General features: G+C 39.9%; 1 protein-coding gene across 1 annotated transcript in view; it reads right to left on the bottom strand.

The window, feature by feature from the left end:
* Window positions 1-309: 309 nt before the first annotated feature.
* Window positions 310-23,748, bottom strand: part of LOC127451962 (microtubule-associated serine/threonine-protein kinase 1-like) — a 46,066-nt gene continuing 22,627 nt past the window's right edge. The window contains exons 7-27 of the mRNA XM_051717059.1: window positions 22,775-22,850; window positions 21,270-21,479; window positions 17,476-17,577; window positions 16,718-16,850; window positions 16,571-16,638; window positions 14,644-14,720; window positions 14,241-14,449; window positions 11,274-11,412; window positions 10,884-11,016; window positions 10,011-10,176; window positions 9,585-9,686; window positions 7,982-8,104; window positions 7,794-7,903; window positions 7,468-7,622; window positions 6,916-7,160; window positions 6,336-6,548; window positions 5,958-6,187; window positions 5,725-5,847; window positions 5,379-5,515; window positions 5,103-5,290; window positions 310-4,742 (exon numbers count right to left, since the gene is read on the bottom strand). Coding sequence (XP_051573019.1) covers window positions 3,148-4,742; window positions 5,103-5,290; window positions 5,379-5,515; window positions 5,725-5,847; window positions 5,958-6,187; window positions 6,336-6,548; window positions 6,916-7,160; window positions 7,468-7,622; window positions 7,794-7,903; window positions 7,982-8,104; window positions 9,585-9,686; window positions 10,011-10,176; window positions 10,884-11,016; window positions 11,274-11,412; window positions 14,241-14,449; window positions 14,644-14,720; window positions 16,571-16,638; window positions 16,718-16,850; window positions 17,476-17,577; window positions 21,270-21,479; window positions 22,775-22,850 — 4,534 coding nt within the window. The 3' untranslated portion in view covers window positions 310-3,147. The remainder of the gene's footprint in view (window positions 4,743-5,102; window positions 5,291-5,378; window positions 5,516-5,724; window positions 5,848-5,957; window positions 6,188-6,335; window positions 6,549-6,915; window positions 7,161-7,467; window positions 7,623-7,793; window positions 7,904-7,981; window positions 8,105-9,584; window positions 9,687-10,010; window positions 10,177-10,883; window positions 11,017-11,273; window positions 11,413-14,240; window positions 14,450-14,643; window positions 14,721-16,570; window positions 16,639-16,717; window positions 16,851-17,475; window positions 17,578-21,269; window positions 21,480-22,774; window positions 22,851-23,748) is intronic.

Below are 23,748 nucleotides of genomic sequence, written 5' to 3'. Positions count from 1 at the left end.
AAAATGCATGAATTTAGAGGCTAATTTCATCATATAAGATCAGTCACGTTAATGCCAAAAACATGATTTACTGTTTAAATATAAGAAGATAAGCCTCCTTCCCATGAATAAACCTCTGCATGTAGGTGCACTGAACGCTGTAACCGGAAACAAAAAAGAAATCTTAGGCACAATATTTTGCAATGTAAAATAACTCTGTATGAGCAAATGCAACCATAATACAAATGCCCCCTGCCACAGTAAAAGGGGTCTAGCGACACCCCTGCTACACAAACACACAGAAAGACAACACAAAACAAGTTATTGGCTTCTTTCAGGCTTTTTATTTTACTGCACTTTATTTCATTTTTTAAATTGCATTGGTTTATAACATCGCCTGAGGTGAGAAATCATATAAAAACTGTAAATAAACAATAATATAAGACGTGAATGTTAAAAAACAAAACTTCACAGGTAAAACAGTTTGAGGAAGATTTATGCAGAGCAGCGTAACAGTTTTGGAAAGCAACATACTACTTCCCATTTTAATAGCCAAACAAGGCAAAAATCATTCAAATAAATCAAATAAATCAATATACAGAGATAAATCAATAAAGTGCATTCTGTAACATTGCTTGAACTCATCGCACGAGTAACTGTGTTTCAGGCAAACACTGGGCCTACACAATCTGAAAACACACGGACGAACAACTGACACTTTCTATCCTAAACATACACACACTACAGAACACACACTTTACAGCCAAATCAACCTGAAAACATAAGCATTTACACCCTACCCAAATATTATACACATATCAAAGATGATATTGCCCTTATAAAACAGTACCGTGGTGTTATCGCAGTACAATGATGGTATTAGATGGTAATACCATGATACTCTTATATACTATGGTACTGAATGATTACCAAATTCAAGTACCATGGTATTTACATAGAGGTTCAGGGAAATACCATGGTGCACTGTATGTCTTTCTTTAATCTTAAAGGTGCTGTAAGTGATTTTAGCTGTTCTAGAATTTCCATAAGATGTAAAGCTGAGATGCTGAATTAGCCATGCCCCCTTTTCCCAAAACCTGCACTCCAAAGATACCAAAAGAGCTTTACTGAGACCGACACAAGCAGAAACGGTTGTTAAAAACAACAGCAGCAAAATAGCGCCCTCACCTGGCAACTGTTATGAACAACATGGCATAAAAATGGCATTAAGCCTCAATAATTCACTGCAACAACAATACTACGAGAACGTGCAAAATGATTGAAAACTGTTGCATACCTTTCCATGAAAAAATTGCTTACAGCACCTTTAATGTTTGGGTAAATCGATGCATTAACATGGCACCAAAAACTCCTAAGACATTACTAGATTCGCTACACAGAAAGTCTCCAAAGGATTTTCACACAAACGTAAATGACTACATGTAAACATATATTTCCATGCATCCTGAAGCTATCTCTTGCAAACCACTAGACATTTACGCGTTAACTCATTACGTTATAAATTGATATAAAAGTTGGACATAAAGATCAATATGTAGTAAAAGTGAATTAAAAGCCCTGAATGATTTAAATTAAACACATCTACTCACCATGTACACTTCACAAACTCTTCTGCATATTTACTAAAGAACAATTTAAACTTCATCAGATTTATGAGAATTCAAGTCTATAATCCACAGTGCATTTACTGGCCCATAGGCTATGTTCAGAATAGTATACTCTCATGCTACTCTTAGGGGTCATCGTTAAGACCAAACATGTTTTTGCGCTAAAATAGCTAGATGCAGCACAATGAGAACAGAGAACAGAACGCATAAGTCTCAAGATGCATTTTTAAAAGTTGATGAACAAGACACCGCGCAATGAACAACGACATCTGTCTAGAGCATGTTTACATAGAAAAACATTGGAAAAACAGTGCAGACAGACACAAAAACGTTCTTTGTTCTTTGTAAACGGCCCCTTACTATTTCTGTAGTATATAGTATATTTGCATAGTATGCTAATTTCCCTAATGCATGAAACACCCAGATGAACAGGAACTAATGATCAATCGTGATTGACAAAAGTTAAAAAATATTTACACAAAATTGGATTAAAATAGCAAATTAACCGTTTTAAGCATGTTAACTGGATGCCACTCACTAAATTTAACATTACGGTCATTTGAAAACAATGTACTGTTGCATACTACTTTTTGAAATAGTAGCATTGCATACTATTTTGCATACTATTTTTAAATAGCCCAGTGTGCAGTAAGCTGTATGCTATTATTCCATTCTGAACATAGCCATAGTATTCTCTCAACTTGATGTCACTGTGACCCATTTCTTCATCGAGTTTATCTACTAATTTCAATCTCATTAAATCACAATGCTGCCATTAAGGTTTTTTCTCTTAAAAATGGTCTCAGAGAGGCTAATTTTAATTATATCTATCTTTCTTCTTTCCAGGAGATTTTTTGAGGTGTTTCCAGTGCAAATGTAATTAAGACAGCAGTAACGAGCACTTCAATACAACTCTGTCCTTGTGCAACACTCAATTTCTATTTTGAGCAAAAAACGTATAATACTCCCAAACCTCTGGTTAACCTTTCTGTTTTCTCTAGTTCAGTTGCCTCTAGTATGAGGTTAGTGCTACTGTCGGCAGTTTAACAGTATTGTTGAGGTACTGTACTGAGATTGTGAAGATCTACTGTGTTGGTCACTAAGTAAACACTTGAACTACCTCTCATTTCTACATTTGACAAACTGATTGGTTGATATGGTGATGACTGACAGTTCACGCCTCCTACAGACCGGGCGGGAATGATTAGATGTGCAGTTTTCACTAGCATTAGGTCTTTTATTCATATCAGATTTTTTTGACTTGTCTATTCACGATATACATGTAACATGCATCTAGAGAGACATATTGGTTTGTTCTACATCCACATATGAAGGTGCATACGTTGATACGCTATATGCACAAACAAACATATTTGACAATGGTCATTTTGAAGCACCTTGTTTTGTATAAGATCTTTTCTTGAATTTTCTTGAAGTGTTGTTTCCATTGGTTTGATGGCTAAAACTGTCTTTCAAACAGTTTTTTGGACAAACTCTGGGGATGCGTCCCATCCCAAGTTCAGAATACCCACTCAAAACATTACAAATGCTTGGAAGAGCTCTTTGATGCCTTTTCCGACTTCGAGGATCCAGGGCCAGGCCAAGTTCCTGTAAACCCTCGGCGACTCCCAGATGAGGCTTCAGATTTTCCCAATGTAGCCGCTCGTTTGTCCTCGTTGGCTTTGGAGCCACTGTCCTTGGCCTTTCCACCATCCTGAGAACCCAACTTCATGGGTCCCAGCACAGTTTTAGCCACACTGGTAAGCTGCGTCACAAAGCTTGACCTGTCACCAGGCGACACGGCACGGGACTTGCTTGTACAAGGTGACCGCATGGTTGGGGAAGGAGAGGCTGGAGTCTCCTCCACCGCCTCCAAGCGATACCTCTCCTCTTGAGGTCCTCTGGTGGACCCCAATGGGGATATAACTCTATCTTCACTGGGATTCGACTGGACAAGTTCTGCTGATGAGACTGAAAGTGCTGGAGCTTTAGGAGCGACAACTGAACCTAATCCAGACCTCTCTCGATTGACACTCACTTCTGGATTTAGAAGGCCTCTACCAGACTTGCTTTTCTCTGGAACCGTTGTCTGGGCTAAAGGGGTTTTATCCTTTGCAGGGCCTTTTCCAGCATCTTTGCCTTTCTCCAGACTTATAGAACCTTCTGTTTGAAGACTATGGGGTTTGAGTTCCTGTGCTCCGGAATGCTGGCCAACTGACGTCCATTCTGGGGTCTTAGGGTCGCATCCCATGGTGGATGTGTCCACTCTAAGGGATTCACTCTTTCCTGCATCATTGCCAACTTCCTTCCTTGCAGAGATGACTTCAAATGAGGCTTGACTAGTCTCGGACTTGGATGAACTCTTCTCTTTTTGGGTTGCTTCATCCAAACGGGTTGCTTTAGTATCCTTAGTATTGGTAGTTGTTGTTGGTTCAGTTCTCGAGACGGTTCTTATCTCTGCATCACTTGAGCTGAGTTGTCTCACTTCCCCTTTGGCCCCAGAGTCTCGACCCACCATTGAGTCCTGCTTCACTAGTTGCCTTGCCGGACAGAGCATGTGAGTGGGTGTCTGGTCAGGTGGAGAGGGCGGCACCCCGAGTGTGTTCTCTCCTTCAATCTCCAACAGGCTTTGGAGGGCATGCTCGCAGTGGAACGAGTCCCGGCGGTATTCTGCATGCACAACCTCCAAACCGTGCTTCCTCATGGATACGCAAAGCCCTCCCTTCCTGTCTGAGCACACAGAAGACGAGGACGAAAGGAATGATGGTGGAGGGGGCGGGCCAAGCTTCTCGGCAGACTGAACCCGCTGGAAGAGAGGGGAACGGGGCGGTTCTGCACTCTTGGGCCTGGGCCGTGTGATTGGAGGAGAGGCATGGAGCTTGGCGGGGAATGCCTGGGTGGTGTTGGAGCTGCCGAAAATGTGTCCAGCAATGGGAGGTGGGGAAGAGGAGGTGGGGGATGGTGTGTGAGCCAATGGGGAGAGAGGAATGTTCCCGGCGGATTTGCAGCGAGCAGAGCGGTACTGGCGGTGGAGTTTAGGAGAGAGACCGTACAGCGAGCTCGGCCTCATGTGCTGTGAGGTGGCGGGAGAGTTTGGTGTGCTCGAAGCGGGAGAGCTGCTCTGAGAAGACATGCCTGATGGGAAAGGACAGAACAGGTCAGAACCTCAGAGACGAATGTGGGTCAGAACATGAGAGGTCACATGACAGCCCACATTTAAATGTCAAAACACTATAGCCCTGACTCAAATCAAAATATCAGAGGCTAATTAAGTAGATATGAACGAACATCTTCTGAAAAGGAAAGAGGTGCAACACGTCACACAAATGTCAAATTGAGTAGGTTAAATGTCACTCAAATACATACTCTACGTAAGTGTGAACGCAGTACATGGTCTCAGAAAACTGGGCAAAAGTCACCATAGATCTAGCTAATTAGATTTCATAACTAACAGGCATATACACTACATGATAAAGCAGTGGGCAGAGCTCTGACCGAGGTGGGCGGAGTCTGGTGGGGAGCGGTACGTCTGTGTAGGCGAATGGGTAGACAGGTTGTGGGTCGGTGATCCAGGCAGACTGTCTCCAGATGACAATGAACGATTCAGAGACGACAGACTACGACTGGTGTGAAGAAGGTTTGACTGCTTGGTGATTTTACGAAAAAGAGAGCTTCGCTTCTTACTGCAAAGAGAAAAGAGAGAGAGAAAAATGAGCACTGTGATAAAATCGTGCAGCTGTGGGTATGAGGAGTGTGTTATGTTTTTCTTACCACTCCTGTCCATCTTTAGCGATTGACTTCTTGTTGCGTCTGGCCATCTTGGCTTTGTAGCTGAGTTTTCGGGCCGGTCCTATCTTTATAGACGTGTTCTCAAATGGAGTTGTTGTCACTGTTACTTTACTGCCACTCTGAAAAGTCAAATTTATCATGATAAAGTTATTGAGGATTACCTCTTCAAGCCATCTATGCAAAATGTATGTTATTGAATCATGTCACACCAAAATCATAAGAAAAAGAGAAATTATGTTATGTATAGAGAAAATGTAATTAAAACCAGCAAACATTCAGCATGAATTCTTGACAGTTTTCGTGAGATTCACACGATTGACAGCCGTACCTTCAGAATGAGCTCCACCACCTCTGTGTGGACCAATCCATGCACAGATTCTCCATTCACATGGGTGATGAGGTCACCGGCACAAAGACCCGCCTCCTGGGCCGGTCCACCACACTCCACATGCTGTCATCAGAACAAAGCAATGTAAATCATAATATAACCATGTGATTTGCCAAATACTTCAGCTATAAATGAGATGTGAAAGGTGTGATAGATCCAGAATGTGTTCGTACCCAGACCATGTGGTGTACGCTGTACACATTGCTGTCACCCATGTAGACTCTGATGGCGCGCAGTGTAAAGCCATACTTCTTCCCCGAGCGTTGAATGGTGATTGGCGATCTCAGAACATTAACCATAGGTGAGTAGTCACGGCTTGGAGACGAGTCACGAGACGAGGGATTGGACGAGATGGAACGAGGAGACATGGGACTGGCCAATGGAGACGTACCATGCTGCTCGACTGCGGTATAATTAAGCAAAAAGTTGCATAAATGTTGGCATTCAGACGATTTACACAGAAATGAGTCCTATTGAGTGGCACTGCACTACCTTATTACTATTATTGCACGTTAAAGCTCAACTCTGCCTCTAGTGGCCATGGGTCTCACCTGCAGGTATAATGATAGACAGGGCCGTAGCGGAGGCGGACTTTATGACCTTGGTTCCAGAGTGAATGGCAGTTCGTTTCTCACTGTCCGTCGGGAGCTGATGATGACGAGCTCTTCGTAAAACGAGGTCAGTTCCGACTCGAGGTCCAAATGAGTCTGGCATGTGTAGGGGCGCTGTCGCCATGGCAGCATCCGCCGGCCGCAGAAGCTTATCTAGGAAACACCAAGGTGAAAAGGAAAATTAATATACAGTAACTGTGAGGCTTATATAAACTTTGACGCAAACAAAAATCATTTGTTCAAGATGTCATAATGCCTTACACTTTATCCTAACCAGGTAAAAAAAAAGCCACAATAACAGTTCAGTCTTTTTCATGTTAATATGTGTTTTTGTCATACCATCCGTGACAAGTGACTAGTGAAAGGACATTTATGCAGTGTTACGGTCCTAGGTCATGTCTAATTTCACAACTAGTTTTCCATAGTAGTATTATTTTTGGAAAGATGTATTTTCAATATTTAATTTGACTGAATGACAGCCACCCATATTATTACCATATAATTGCTAATTAAAGTTCACCTCCAGTATGTCCCACTATTAGAGTTGAACTGGACTCCACGGATCCGGATGCACGGGCGATAATGGCGCCCTCTAGTGATGAGCCCCTGACTTTGATTGGCGGCTGCCGTGTGTGCGTGTCACTGTCACCCTCTAGTGGAGAAGCGAAGTGGTGCGTGTCCAAGAGCGCAGAGAAACGACGGCATACACCAGGAGGACTGGAGTCTGATTCAGTAAACGACGACTCCGAACATGACAAACGCTTCCTACACAGAGAGAGAAAGAAGAAAGTTAAAGCACACAGTATGATTTTAGGTTAATATGTTAGCACACTGTTTTTGCACACTGTAGCACTGAATTTAACTGTTTTTAACTTGCCGCAAATGGCGCGAGACACTTAAAAAAAGTGAGTTGCAATGCAACTGCCAAAAACATCTGTCTGAAACCTGTACATAGACCAACAATGAAAAAATAGTGCATAATTCCCCATATAAATGGCTGAAAATACCCCAAAACAAGTTAATTTATCAGTCAATCACTTGAAACAAAATGGCTAAAATGCCCATCTCTTACATCTCAGGAGATCCGGTTCTCCAGGTCTTGTCTCGGAGCGTCAGGCTGCCAAGACTCTCTCTCTTCGATCGATCTTGTCTGTGACCTTTAGGCTCTCTGCGGGTCACCACAGGTTTGTGTTCCAGTTGGGACAGATGCTCCATGCTACTGTACACCTGTAATTCACACATAAAGAGATCAGCTGAATTTAAACTGGAGGGACCACACAACAATTTTCCATACAATTTCCAGTAAATGTTATGAATTTTGTAATATTGTCTCCTATCCCTGTTTAATATTCATAGTCAACTATAACTACACAGAGAGAGTGGAGAGAGATGTTTAACCTTGCTGAATCGTGGAGAACAGGACGAGAAACGGTGAATCTCCACCGGCTCATCATCATTTGTGTCGTCTTCATCGTACGAGTGAATGTGATGATATCGCTCTGATCGCGCTGAAAGAGACAGACGTGTTACACACTCATGCAAACTAACAGTCAGCGACACAAACACACACAGAGCTAGTGACTCACTGTCGAAATAGCTTGTGTCCTCCTCAGACTCCAGGTTTGGAATGAACTCAGCTTTCTGTCGGAGCAGACCACTCCAGTCCAAATCACAGAAGAACTGATGCTGTTTCACCTCAAATGCTCCACCTGAACAAACAAACACATAACTGACCTCACAACAGATCTAATGACCACACACTGTCATTCACACTAAAACATCTAAACATCCTTAACTCTTGTGCACTGTTCGGCCATTTTTGACCGAAATCAATTTAGCTTCTTTAATAAATATGTTATACTTCATCTAAGTGGCTCAAGACTTGGTTACTTTTCCTACATGTGCCATCTGAACACAAACAAAAAATTTGGACTGGATTCAATGAGATTAGGTCACGTGACAAAAAAAGCATCACTTGTGTTGTTCCTGGACAAAATTGACCGACCATGGGGAATGAATGGGTAACACTATAACACAGAGCAAATTTTTATTTTGTGTGGAATTTTTAAATGAAACCAATACTTCAGACAAAATGTAGAACACACACACACACACACACACACACACACACACACACACACACACACACATTAATGGGTGAGGCCATAACACATTCACAATGCAGAACACACACACACACACACACACACACACACACACACACAAATTGATCTTGTTGTATAATTTCCTATACATTTCCTTATTGATGGTATGTGTGAACAGCACATTTGGTACATTTACCAGTAAAGGCAACCCAATGATTTTCCTGTAATTTACCTGGTTGTATGTGTGAACAGGGCTAATAACACATCAACAATGCAGAACACATGCACACACACACACACACACACACACACACACACACGCATTTATCTTGTTACAACCAGGAATGAATTAGTGGATCTCTGCAGCCATCTACTTGTTATTATTGTCATGACAGGATTTTCAAATCATGTAATTGTAGCAGCAATCTGCTCCAAATACATGACACATTCTTATATTTTCTTCATGTTTCAAGTGAAGGTTTTTACTGTAGTAAGATTAACATAAATGTGCTTATTTGCATATGCAAATTATGGTGTCATTAAAACATTTAAAGGTAGCTAAGATCTAAAGAGCCTAAAAATCATCATGTTTCTTGTTTTCGGTCAAATTTGACCGTGAAAAAAATACAAGTGTTAGTCTAAAACGAACAGTGCACAAGGGTGAAAACAAAAAAAAAATTAAATCTTGTTTGTCTTACAAAATTTAGTGAGGAAAAAAAACATTTATCAAGGGGGTAAGAAAAGGAAGTAGTTTTCTTTTTGAATTGGGGTTTTCTTACTACATTGGCAAATAGTTTTTTTTTCTTCATAAATGTATCTTGTTTTGAGGATGTTTAGATATTTCTACTGGAAAACAAGCCAAAAATATGCATTAAGACAATTATTTCTTGCAGTGTACTTCCAAAATTTTGGTCGAGTCCATTTACCAACACTTTTTTAAGAATGATTTATTTGCAACATCACTATTTTACAAGCACACGTTCATCTATGCACATCTAAACTTTCAACAAAACGTTATGAGTAATAGTATCAGTATATCAAACAGTGTATAGTGGGTCACATGACTGCAGGTGTGTGATGTCACCTGTGCCAAGTCTGAGCAGTGGATTGGTCTGCAGTAGAGATGAGATCAGGTGCTGAGCGTCAAGAGGAAGAGCTTCATCATCTTCAGGCCAAACAATCTCATCTACACACAGACACACATCATTTATTGTGCAACTGCGTTATAATTTATTTGATGTTAAATAAATAACTGACAGGTTAATTTGGTATATAATTGCTTATCATACTTGTCCAACAATTATTGTCCATCTGATGAAGGTTGATTTGGGTTTTAGAGATATATATAGTATGTAAGTACTGAGTAATTATGTTCAGACTGACTTATTAGTAATTACATTACAATCTTGCAAAATTAAATATAACTATTTTAAAATGAAGACAGCATAATAGAGTACTTTTGCGACACTATTTAAAGTGAGGAAAATTTTATTTTGTATACTGATCTTACCTGAGATCACCTGACCAAACAGTTCCTCAGGTGTGTCACCGAAGAACGGCACGCAGCCCACCAGGAACTCATAGAGGATGATGCCCATCGCCCACCAGTCCACTGGCTTCCCGTAACCCTGACGCAGAATCACCTCAGGGGCGATGTACTCTGGGGTACCACAAACCTAGGGTCAGAGGTCAAAGGACATATCAGACGTCACTCAAACCTCCCGACAAAGGACAAGGTAGATTTAAACATCACAACTTTATAAGAGACACTTTAATATTATAAGCTTCTTCATTATTACATTTAGAAAGGATGATGTTGGCCTGACAAGGCCTTGTCTAAAAGTCTGAAGGTTATAGAGACATTGAGGTAAGTCAAACAGCCAGGTAGCAAGCTAGACAGACTGTCACATAGATAGTCAAATAAACTCTCAGATAGAAAGAGAGAGAAAGCAACTTAAAGCAAATCAAAGGCCTTTTTTTGGGTTTGTTTACATTTGAATTTTTGAAAGTTGGAGTTTGAATTAATGAGCATTCCGTTGGCCCGTTTGAACATTCCGTCAATGTAGATTTATGGGATTTGTCCCGACTTTTGATCGTCCACTGTGCAAAAATCGTCAGTCCGATCAGTTAGAAAAGACAAAGCACACTATTCCAGAACAGTCTGAAGGTCTGTGCCAAATTTGGTGGATGTAGCTTAAAAGCTCTTGTAGGAGTTTGTGTTAGAGGATTTTACGAAAAACCTTGATTTTCAATTTTTGACTTTCTCTTTAGGGAAAACGGACCAAAAATATTGATGACACCATCTTTGATATATCACACCATAACTTCCTGTTTATAATAAATATATAGAATATTATCAGAGACTGAGGATGTGTTCTCATACCTGTTTGTCCAGGAACTCTCTGGTGTCTTTCTCGATGTGTCCCTCATACAGGTTTGTGGTCAAACTCATGAGACCCATTTTAGACAAACCGAAATCAGTGAGTTTAATGTGACCCATCGACGTGATCAGCAGACTGAAGGAGAGAGAGAGATGAAGTGAGACAAATCTTTCATTATACATTATACACTAACAGTCAAATGTTTGGACACACCTACTATCTTTATTATGACTATTTTCCACATTTTACGATGAGAGTAAAGTTACGATATTACGTAGCGATCAAAACATTTTAAACAAATAAATCTCTCTTCTATTTGAGCTTGTTTGTGTAGACGTTTGTCTACTGTTAACTGATTTTGAGCTCCCATCCACTAGGTGGCGCAGTCTTACTTGTCAGGTTTGAGGTCTCTGTGCACAATGCCGTAGTTGTGGATGTACTCGAGCGCCAGGACGGTTTCGGCGAAGTACATTCGTGCCATCTCCACTGGCAAAGCTCCGATACTCTTTAGCAACGTCGCACAGTCACCTCCTGAAACCCAAACACAACTGTGTTCAGAATCCCTCTGACATTTCCAGTGCGAGAAATGAATCGAAGTGATATCAATTGTGATTTTAAACATTTGTTTCTTGACTCATTATTAGACCAGAATGAGAAAAATAAAGACATTTTAAGACTAAATTTGACTAAAAATGCAAAGTAGCAATGCCTTTTTTTTTTTTTTTTTTTTTTTTTTATACAATTTTTTGTTTAAACTCTCCCAAAAAGTGAGGTATATCTTTAGCTAAATCTTTTAGGATGTCCTCATTTGGAAAACTGATACATAAATAAAAGAGCTAGGGTTTGGGTAAGTCTGAAAACAATACAAGTCAATGGCAGTGTTTCCCCTATATGCATTTTGCAGCGGCGCTGCACCACTGCTGAATTATGAGCGCCGCTGTTGGGATTTCACATGATTAATTTAACTCTTGTGTGACCTTCGGTACATTTTTGTCTTTTTCATTTTTGTTTTTTCGATCATTTTGGCTGTGTTAATGCCAACTGCATACATTTTGCCAAAGGTGTGTATTTTTGGGGAATTTATTATAATACATCTATAATACACTGTGTACACAAAATAGTTACACTCAGGACCTTCAGGACAAAAATGTCTCCATTGAAACCCATTAAAACTGCAATATTTGATCCCAGTGCCATTAAAGCATAAAATCATGAATTCTATGATATTATGCTTTCATTCTGGAGCCCTGACTTCAAAATGTACATTTTTTAATATTTTCCACCAGATGGCGCCATTTACTCATGTTTAGCCTATGGAGCAAATACAAGCTTTTCCCCTATTCTCTGTTTGCTGTATTATAGAGCACTGCTGGCTAATTGAATAAATGATGCAGCAAAAATTGTGTGTGTGTGTGTGTTGGTATGGATGTCAGAGTGTTTTGTATGTGTATTGAGTAATGTGTGTGTATGCAAAAAACAACAGTGGCATTATGTAAACAAACTGGCATTTAAAGGGTTAAAATCCTGAAAATGAATGAATATTTGGTAGTTATGATCAGGACTGATGTTGGTTAAGTGGAAAATAATATTAATATATAATATTATTATAGCATTTTTTTGACGTGGACATTTTTGTCCTCTAAGGACCTCCGAGTAACTTTTTTAAATTGACGCACAAGGGTTAACATTCTTGATGCAACATAAAGCTGCGAGCCCCAGTCAGCTGTACGCTTTGTACACTGCAAAAGAGACCACACACACACACACAAATACACGCACTTACTCACAGTGACGTCACCGCATGACAACACTGTCATCTTTATGTTTTTGGGGCACATTTTGCTCACTTCAAAAGCTGAATGAAACAGCGCTACACAGGTCAATTATCAACACGGATTAATCATAGTAGCATGAGGGCAGAGCAGGTGCGGTAATTCGCCAACTGGCCTCAACCGAACAGACTATTTTAAACGCGCTTGTGAACCAGTGAGATGCACAGCGGGGATCACAAAACAGTGCAGAATTGTCTGTTGCAAAACTCCAAATGTCATGGTGATGAAACTAGTTTAAAACAAGCGGGACTGACAAGGAAAACAAGAGAAAACATTTAATGTTGTAACACTAACTGTACTGTATTATGGTAGTTGTGGCAGAAAAACTTTTTGTTTCTGTTTTTTCATTACAAAAATGCCATAGTTCTTTAAACAGAAACCACAGTTACTAATCATGGTAGTGAGGAGGCATGCATGGTTTTACCTATGGTTACCATGAACTATTACAAATATCATTGTTAAAACTTTGGATACTATGGAAGAACTATGGTGCATTTTCATAATTATGGACCAAATTATCAGTTTTCCATCTGTATAAAATGTGTTCTCTTGTAATGCTCTCTGATTGTAGGAAAATGTAAGTTGTTTTGTTTGCCTTCAGAAATTCCAAGACATGACTGTAGTTTAATGAGTAGGAGCCTGATGATAGTAATCTGTAAAGAAGACCCAACATAGTCACACTCTCAGAATATTTCAGTTTAGCCATATAAACATTAGGTGTTCATTTTTTCCACAGATGTTACTGTTGTTAATATCATAATGTTCATCTGCATCCCAACCTCAAAATCAATGTTGTACTGTCAAATGTGCATTTCAATGCACATAACATGTAATATTATTTGCATGGGTGCTACCAAAGCATGTGTTGGTGCCACATTTTCAACGGGCCCTTTGAGGGCACAAATAAACCCTGATGTGGCCCAAATTGAGCTTGACACCCGTTTTAATCTATTCTTTTTTTCCCCCAATCTGGAATGCCCAATTCCCAATGTGCTCTAAATCCTCGTGGTGGTGTAGTGACTCGTCTCAATCCGAGTGGCGGTGGACGAATCTCAGTTGCCTCCGTGTCTGAGACCGTCAATTTGCGCATTTTATCACGTGGCTTGTTGAGCGCGTTACCGCGGTGACATAGCTCATGTGGAGACTTCACGCTATTCTCCGCAGCATCCACGCACAACTCACCACGCACCCCACCGAGAGCGAGAACCACATTATAGCGACCACGAGGAGGTTAATCCAACGTGACTCTACCCACCCTAGCAACTGGGCCAATTGGTTGCTTAGGAAGCCTGGCTGGAGTCACTCAGCACGCCTTGGATTCGAACTTGCGACTCCAGGTGTGGTAGTCAGCGTCAATACTCGTTGAGCTACCCAGGCCCCCTTAATCTATTCTTTGACCAACACGCGTTAATACGGGTCCGGCGTTGCGGGCTTGTGGACTCGCGCACAACAGCACTGCTGCTGAAAATAATCCTAGGGGAAACACTGAATGGTTTGTACTTTTTGAGATAAACGTGTGTGTCTCACCCTCAACATACTCCAGCACCATACAAAGGTGTCGTCTGGTCTCAAACGAGCAGAACATGCTGACCACAAACGGGTTCTCAGCGAACGTCAGAATGTCTCGCTCCACAAACGCCTGCTGGATCTGGTTCCTCAGAATCAGGTTTTGTTTGTTGATTTTCTTCATGGCGAAACGCTGTCGAGACTCCAGGTGACGAACCAAATACACCGCACTGACAAAAACGAGAGAGCCCAAAAGTATGAAGACCGACTAATGAGGGCATTTTCAGCAGTCCTCACTATTTCAACATCTCATATATTAGCAAAATCGTGTTTTACTTTAAATATACTGATATTAACAGGTTTATGTGAGGGTTAGGGGTAGGGGTGAAACAAATGTCTGCATGTGGTTTTATGTGTTGATTACCCGTAGGCTCCATTACTGATCAGCTTGATGGTCTGGAAATCACTCTCTTCTGGAGGCTTCATGGGTTTCAATTTACCCTGGAAAACAGAAAACCCATTTTACACTCATATACACAGGAAGTCACTATCCTCTGAAACTCTTGCCCTCTAGAAACTGGCTGCTAAACATCTGCTTACTGCCAATGGTCCACGTCATCGATAGAGTTGACCTAAGGCTCCACCAACTACTTTGTTTACGTTTTTCAGTCAGTATTGAACGTGAACACACCTGCGTGCAAGACCATGTCATGCGATTTTTTGTGTTTTGTTTAATTAGTCTACAAAAGGAATCAAATCTACTCAAATACTCTCAAGTGCCCATTCACTCTTGTGCCATCTGCAGCAAAAGCCGTTCACACATCTGCTCATAGTAAGATATGCCTCTATCATCATTCTTTTGTCTGCACATTAACACTCTTTTATACGCTCATCTTTGCAGTAGTATCAGTGTCATCATAAATTACAATGAGTGTGACCGGCGCATATTATGGATGCATATAGCGTGTTAGTGCATGAATTCAGAATGTAAACAAGACAATTTACACATCTTCTACTGCATATATATTACTTCAAATCATGGAGTGGTTATAACAGCTTCTTTTACTGACCTCATGTGAACTCTACTCATAGAATGAGGCATAAAGTCATTGATAACACATTTTAATGTCACATTAGTTAAGGTTTTACTGACCGTCCTCATATTTAAATGCACTTCTAAATGCCTCCCTCAGCGGTGTGGCGGGTGTCTGAATGTTCGCAAACAGTATACTGTTGCTCGGCTGTTTAGAAATTATTTTTACCCCTGAACAAAGAACGCAGTAGAACTTCTCCAGAAGTATATCGGGCCTTAAATAATGCCAGTGAACCAAACTGCACACAGTGATTGACAGGCAGAGCGCATTTTCTGATTGGCTAAGAAAGTGCAGGTAGGGCTGTCATGCTTATGAAATTTGGCTCACAATTAATTGTCAAACAAATAATTGCGATTATAACGATTAATAAGGGCTTTCACGATTAATTGTCATATAAATTGTCATATTTCTTAAGGTGCATGTGCGCTTCATTCACCTTTAGAAGACATTACATATTTAGCTTTACAAACTTATATCGTCATATATCAAAATATTTCTAAATACTTAAAATATGTCTCTCTTTTTGTTCAACTTTAGTTTTGGTTAATTTACACGGTTGTTTTTGGAACTCATATATTTTATATTATTTTTTATAAAAAAATACTCAGCGAGTATTGACGCTGACTATCACCTCTGGAGTTGTGAGTTTGAATCCAGGGCGTGCTGAGTGACTCCAGCCAGGGCTCCTAAGCAACCAAATTAGCCCGGTTGCTAGGGAGGGTAGAGTCACATGGGGTAACCTCCTCGTGGTCGTGATTAGTGGTTCTTGCTCTCAATGGGGCGTGTGGTAAGTTGTGTGTGGATCACGGAGAGTAGCATGAGCCTCCACATGCTGTGAGTCTCCGCGGTGTCATGCACAACGAGTCACGTGATAAGATGCACGGATTGACGGTCTCAGAAGCGGAAGAAACTGAGACTTGTCCTCCACCACCCGGATTGAGGTGAGTAACTGTGCCACCATGTGGACCTACTAAGTAGTGGGAATTGGGCATTCCAAAACTGGGAGAAAAGGGGATAAAAAACCCCAAAAACTCTGCGTATATGAACCCGCTATGACCAGGAACATTTGCCATTACACAATCGTTTAAAGTGAAAACAGAGCTCTTTGCATTCACTATCAAAGTTTATATTTGTTTGTTTATATTTTCGTGGGAGTTTGTAAATGAGTCAATGGGAAGCTGCCAGAATGATATGTAAACAAACGTGTGTGTGTGTGTATGTGTGTGTGTGTGTGTGTGTGTGTGTGTGTGTTCACACCTCTGCAGAATCATCCGTCTCTGGTGTAAGAGGACCCTCACTGTCGTAATGTTCACGACTGACCAGCTCTAAAACACAGATGTCACAGACTGTTATAGACTGATTTACAAAAATGTACAATAATGTCAGTGTGTCTGTGTGTCTCACCCTCCAAAGGGTCATGTGTGAGTCCCAGCTGACTGATGATGTACCGTGGGATGTCTGTCTTCATCAGGTGACCTTCTTTAGCGTGATCTTCAGCCGCCTCCAGCAGATGATAAAACTCTTCAGGATTAAACTCCTGAACACATTTCAGAACAACATCCATCACGGCCAGCTCCACTGAAGCACATCGCTGACTTTAAAGTGAAAACAACACACTGTGTGGACCAGACTTCATGCTGATAGTGAAAGGTCAGGGTCAGGGTTAGGAGCTATATAAATAAAGCTGAATTAAATCAAATATATTCCCTTATTCCTTATTGTAATTTGCTGAATTACATGAACATGCTCCACCCAACCTAGAAACTCATTTTTGGAACGCCACTCTCTACCATGGATAATCGCGCGCTCGTTTGCTTTAATCTTCAAGCAAGATAGAAAAATTTTAAATGACTGCCTCAGCGTTAGAACCAGTGAGTAATTTAAGGTCAATGATTCAGCGCTGATAACACGCCACAGAGTGAACACAACTTCCAATATAAATGCTAATGCAGTCGCAGGATGGTCTGTCTCGATTTCTTTTGAGAGAGCTCAGTAGAGATTCTTGTTCAAAATACTGAAGTTCTGAAGCTGAAGTGGAGGGAAAGTTGGATTTAGAGGGGAATCATTAAGTTTGTTTGTTGCTGGAGTCCATGAGGTTTGTAAGGTCTAAATGCTTTCCTTTAATTTGATGAATGAACCAGCATCAGAATGTATTTTCTCACCAGACACTCCAGAAGTCGGGCAGGTCGAGCGATGATGAAGAGGAGTTTCTTCACCAATTCTGTGACGAAGGTCAACTCTGAACTCTCTGATCGCTTATATGCCTGAGAGAGAGAGAGAGAGAGAGAGAGAGAGAGAGAGAGGGAGGATGGGATTAAAACAAGATTAATTTATTTGAGAAACAAAACTGAAACATAAGAGACCTTTTCATATTATATAAATATTATATATTCATATCATTAAATAATGTAGATTTATGGTCATTTTAACTCTTTCCAGTATAATATTACTGTAATATATATATATATATATATATATATATATATATATATATATATATATATATATATATATATAGATAGATAGATAGATAGATACTGTATATATACTGTGTATATATATATATATATATATATATGCAATATTTTTATTATGTGTTTACCTATAATTTACCTATAAAATACTGTGTATATATATATATAGATAGATACTGTATATATATATATATATATATATATATATATATATATATATATATATATATATATAGATGTATATTTTGTGTGTATATACATATAAAAATCATACAAATATATATGATACAAATAAATATATTAAATTGTTTTCTCATATATGTTTATTATATTTACTATATATAGTAAATATACTTTACATAGTATATAAATATACTATAAATATATACAGTTGCAATCAAAATTATTCAACCCCCCTGACCAGCAATACATTCTGGTGATGTGAATTAAAACACATCAACTAAAACCTCAGTAAACAAAGTAAGTTTTTAATACACATCTGAGTGATTTTGAAAACAAAGAGTTCAGTTTACTCAAATTTTAAAATAAAAAATAACTAATTCTCTCCACAAATGTCATGTCAAAAATATTCAACCCCCAAAGTCAATCATTTGTGGAGCATCCTTTACCCTTAATAACAGTAAATAAATGTTTCAGGTAAGTGTTCTCAGGCTACAGAATATTTACACATTTCTCATGAGCAAACGCTTCCAGCTCATTGACATTCTTTGGTTTCTGTGCTTCCACTGCTTCCTTGAAATCCCAACAAAGGTTTGCAATGGGATTTTAATGATGGACTGAAAGGGCCATTAAAGGACATTCCACGACCCATCCCTGAACCTGATTTTGGACAGCTTGGATGTATCCTTGGTGTTATTGTCTTGCTGGAAAGTCCAGTGATCACCGAGCTTCGATTTACACACTGAAGGCATCACATTTTTCATGCCAAAATGGCCTGATACCTGAAAGAATCCATGGTGTCAGTCACACAGTCAGGATAGCTGCAAAACACCCCCATAACAGGACTGACCCACCTTCATGCTTGACTGTGGGGATGGTGTCGTTCTTGTCATCACCTTGTCATCTTACTCCAGACGTACTGCTGACCCATGGGTGTAAAACTCATTTTCAGAGTCATACGTCTATAAAACCTTCTTCCAGGACTCCACAGGTCTTTCCTAATTACTTCTTGAATATTCAAGTCAACATTTCCCTTGGTGAAGTTTTGCTTTCTTCCACACCCCAAAAAGCTGTTGTACCATATTTAAAAAATGTATGAATGGTGCTGCCAGCTTTGTCTACTGGAAACTGAAGTGCCTTGGAAATGTACTTTTAGCCATTTCTTGTGTAATGAAATAATCTCCTCTACTAGCTTTTGAGACAGCTTATTTTTAATTGCATTTTTTGCATAGAAATACATTTTTGCTTACAACGCTAAACTTACATTTTAAAACTTAAATAAGTGCCATTGCAGATTGATGACTTAATTTAGTTTTAAAACAATTACTTGTGTAGCCTTACATATTTAAGAAACAGCTACATGCAATAGGGGTTGAATAATTATGACATGGCTGTATTTAGAAATATTAGGTTATATATTCACACTATGACTTTGATTGTGTCACAACCGATATAGATGTAAAGTTTAAAAATACTGGGTGATCAGAAAAGCTCACCTTTGTATATCCTTATTGTCTTTGGGGGGGTTGAATAATTTCGATTGCAACTGTATACACATACATACATACATACGTACAGTATATACACTATATTGCCAAAAGTATTCGCTCATCTGCCTTTAGACGCATATGAACTTAAGTGACATCCCATTCTTAATCCATAGGGTTTAATATGACGTCGGCCCACCCTTTGCAGCTATAACAGCTTCAACTCTTCTGGGAAGGCTTTCCACAAGGTTTAGGAGTGTGTTTATGGGAATTTTTGACCATTCTTCCAGAAGCGCATTTGTGAGGTCAGACACTGATGTTGGACGAGAAGTCCTGGCTCGCAGTCTTCGCTCTAATTCATCCCAAAGGTGCTCTATCGGGTTGAGGTCAGGACTCTGTGCAGGCCAGTCAAGTTCTTCCACACCAAACTCGCTCATCCATGTCTTTATGGACCTTGCTTTGTGCACTGGTGCGCAGTCATGTTGGAACAGGAAGGGGCCATCCCCAAACTGTTCCCACAAAGTTGGGAGCATGGAATTGTCCAAAATCTCTTGGTATGCTGAAGCATTCAGAGTTCCTTTCATAGGAACTAAGGGGCCAAGCCCAGCTCCTGAAAAACAACCCCACACCATAATCCCCCCTCCACCAAACTTCACAGTTGGCACAATGCAGTCAGACAGGTTACCGTTCTCCTAGCAACCGCCAAACCCAGACTCGTCCATCAGATTGCCAGATGGAGAAGCGTGATTCGTCACTCCAGAGAACGCGTCTCCACTGCTCTAGAGTCCAGTGGCGGCGTGCTTTATACCACTGCATCCGACGCTTTGCATTGCACTTGGTGATGTATGGCTTGGATGCAGCTGCTCGGCCATGGAAACCCATTCCATGAAGCTCTCTACGCACTGTTCTTGAGCTAATCTGAAGGCCACATGAACTTTGGAGGTCTGTAGCGATTGACTCTGCAGAAAGCTGGCGACCTCTGCGCACTATGCGCCTCAGCATCCACTGACCCCGCTCTGTCATTTTACGTGGCCTACCACTTCGTGGCTGAGTTGCTGTCATTCCCAATCACTTCCACTTTGTTATAATGCCACTAACAGTTGACTGTGGAATATTTAGTAGCGAGGAAATTTCACGACTGGACTTGTTGCACAGGTGGCATCCTATCACAGTACCACGCTGGAATTCACTGAGCTCCTGAGAGCGGCCCATTCTTTCACAAATGTTTGTAGAAGCAGTCTGCATGCCTAGGTGCTTCATTTTATACACCTGTGGCCATGGAAGTGATTGGAACACCTGAATTCAATTATTTGGATGGGTGAGCGAATACTTTTGGCAATATAGTGTATATATATATATATATATATATATATATACAGTATGTATGTATATTACATTTATATGATACAAATAAAAATATTAGCTATTATTTTTTCGACTTGTTTAGTCTTATATGGTTATTTCAAGAATGTAGATCCACATTATTGTACTATAGTAATTTTCACATCACTGTAATACAGTGAATTTTATTATATATGTCAAATATATGATACAAATAAATATATAAAAAATATACATTTTCTGGCATTACAGGAATAAAAATGAGATTTATTTAGAGATTACAGTAATTTGGGGTTAAATGTCCTAAACTGTCGCAATGCTAAAAACTTAATGGTCCTAAAATAGGCTTCGTTTTTTTTTTTAAAAGCAAAATACAATGTATTTTTTATTATTATTTTGGTGTGAAATATGGCCTGGATATGTCCTTGACAGTATTTTGTGAGATTTCAGGTTTGTTTTCGGTGATAAACTCACATCATCCAGCAGTTTCTCCAGGTTCTCCTGCAGCTCATAGAAGTAAACAGACGTGTTGAGACCTTCTCCAGATTTGGTCAGACAGTCTCTGGACAGCTCGATGATCTGATGATGAATGAAGCTCAGGATCCCGTCAGCTAACGGCAGAACACTTTCAGGACAATACGACTGGATGAAATCACACAGCCGGCCCTCCATCTGCGTTGTGGCCTGACAAACAGAAAAACAGAGAGCTTCTTCAGGAGAAGTTGTTGAACAGAATTAAACCAGACGGGACATGACAAGTGTTGAGCGTAACAGTAATGTTTCATGTTTGATTCATTCAGCTGCAAAACTGTGTGTGAGATACAATGTTACATAAAAACCAGCCATGCTAAATCATGCCACACTGCTACTCGTTTTGATAACAGCTGAGCTACTGTCATATTACTGTATACTGCAGTTAAGTTAGTAGCATTTTACTATAGTGAACTAAATGAGTTCTGGCAGACAATTTCACTTTTGGAAATATGAATATGGTCAGCACAACAACAACTGCCAGAGTCCTAGAGAAACATGAAATAAGGATGAAGCAATTGTACACTATACCCTTTGAGAGAAACAGTGAACGTGTAAAAGATCTCCGGTATCAGTATGTCCAGGTAAGATGTCTGCTCAGTAACCACTTCCCATTTGCTGCACATCCCAGGATGTCAGTATTATTCCTGCCTCCATACTCCCCTTTCTTAAACCCCACAGAGGAGCTTTTCTCTGCGTGGAGGTGGAAGGTTTATGGCCACGTGACAGGTGACTTTACTGGAGGCAATGAATGCGGGGTGTGGAGACATTTCTCCTGAAGACTGCCAGGGTTGGATTAGACATTCCAGAAGGTACTTTCCAAGATGCATTGCCAGAGAAGACATCAGATGTGATGTTGATGAGAACTTGTGGTCAAATGCAAGAGAGAGGGAGGACTAGAACCCTCACAGTACTTTACAATCAGTGATTAGACTGCACATGTTCTTTGAATAAAGTACTATATTCAAAGAAAACAAACTGCAGCATTTCTGATTCATTCTGGTTACATCTGCTTTAGTACATTCAATAAAGTGAAAAGGTGTTATTCTGTAATGAAACGCTGGTTTATGTGAACAATCATTCAAACTTTAAAAATAAAAGTTCATCATGTATGTAACACTCCCTGTTGTTAGTGTTTTTTTAGGTCAGTGTGTTATGAATGAAATGTTTTCTGAATGAGAATTGTTGCCAGTGTTATGGTGGAACGAGCTTATTTTGAGACATATATGAAGTGTTTTGGAGGTATTGAACAATGCTTGTTTGCAATTGAAAAAAACTGTAAGAATCAACTTTTGTCTCAAATTTTTATAGGTGAAATAAATAGACACAAATGAGACTATTGTTGACATACAGTAAGAGTATAGTGAAGAAGAACATGTGAAAAACAGGTAGACAGATTGATGCAGGGGAGGTGTGTGTGTGTGTGTGTGTGTGTGTGTGTGTGTTACCTTGGGGAATCGTTCTCTGTACACATGATTCATCATGACGATTTCATTGTCGTAACAGGAGTGAGAGCGACCCGGACTGCACACATAAGAGATAGAGACAGTGTGTGTGTCAACCAAATCTCAACAAACACACTGGAGTATTTGGTTTTTTAAGAGAGTGTGTGTTTGTGTATGTTGTGTGTGTGTGTGTGTGTGTCTATGAGTGTGTGTTTGTGCATGTGTGTGTGTGTGTTTGTGTATGTCTATGAGTGTGTGTGTGTGTATGTATGTTGTGTGTGTGTGTTGTGTGTGTGTCTGTGAGTGTGTGTTTGTGTATGTATGTGTGTGTATGTGTGTGTGTGTGTTGTATGTGTGTGTTGTGTGTGTGTATGTATGTGTGTGTGTGTGTTGTATGTGTGTGTTGTGTGTTGTATGTGTGTGTTTGTGTATGTATGTGTGTTTTGTGTGTGTGTGTATGTATGTGTGTGTGTTGAATGTGTGTGTGTTTGTGTATGTATGTGTGTGTGTGTGTGTGTTTGTGTATGTATGTGCGTGTTGTGTGTGTGTGTTGTATGTGTGTGTTTGTGTATGTATGTGTGTTGTATGTGTGTGTTGTGTGTTTGTGTATGTATGTGTGTGTTGTGTGTGTGTGTTTGTTGTGTGTGTGTGTTTGTGTATGTATGTGTGTGTTGTGTGTGTGTGTGTATGTATGTGTGTCTGTGAGTGTGTGTTTGTGTATGTATGTGTGTGTTGTGTGTTTGTGTATGTATGTGTGTGTTGTGTGTGTGTGTTTGTGTATGTATGTGTGTGTTGTGTGTGTGTGTATGTATGTGTGTCTGTGAGTGTGTGTTTGTGTATGTATGTGTGTGTTGTGTGTGTGTGTTGTATGTGTGTGTGTGTTGTATGTGTGTGTTGTGTGTGTGTCTGTGAGTGTGTGTTTGTGTATGTATGTGTGTGTTGTGTGTGTGTGTATGTATGTGTGTCTGTGAGTGTGT

The sequence above is a fragment of the Myxocyprinus asiaticus genome, chromosome 14 (genome assembly GCF_019703515.2).
Source record: "Myxocyprinus asiaticus isolate MX2 ecotype Aquarium Trade chromosome 14, UBuf_Myxa_2, whole genome shotgun sequence".
Taxonomy (NCBI): domain Eukaryota; kingdom Metazoa; phylum Chordata; class Actinopteri; order Cypriniformes; family Catostomidae; genus Myxocyprinus; species Myxocyprinus asiaticus.
The sequence above is the reverse complement of the archived record's forward strand: the minus strand, read 5'-3'. Positions and strand labels throughout refer to the sequence as shown.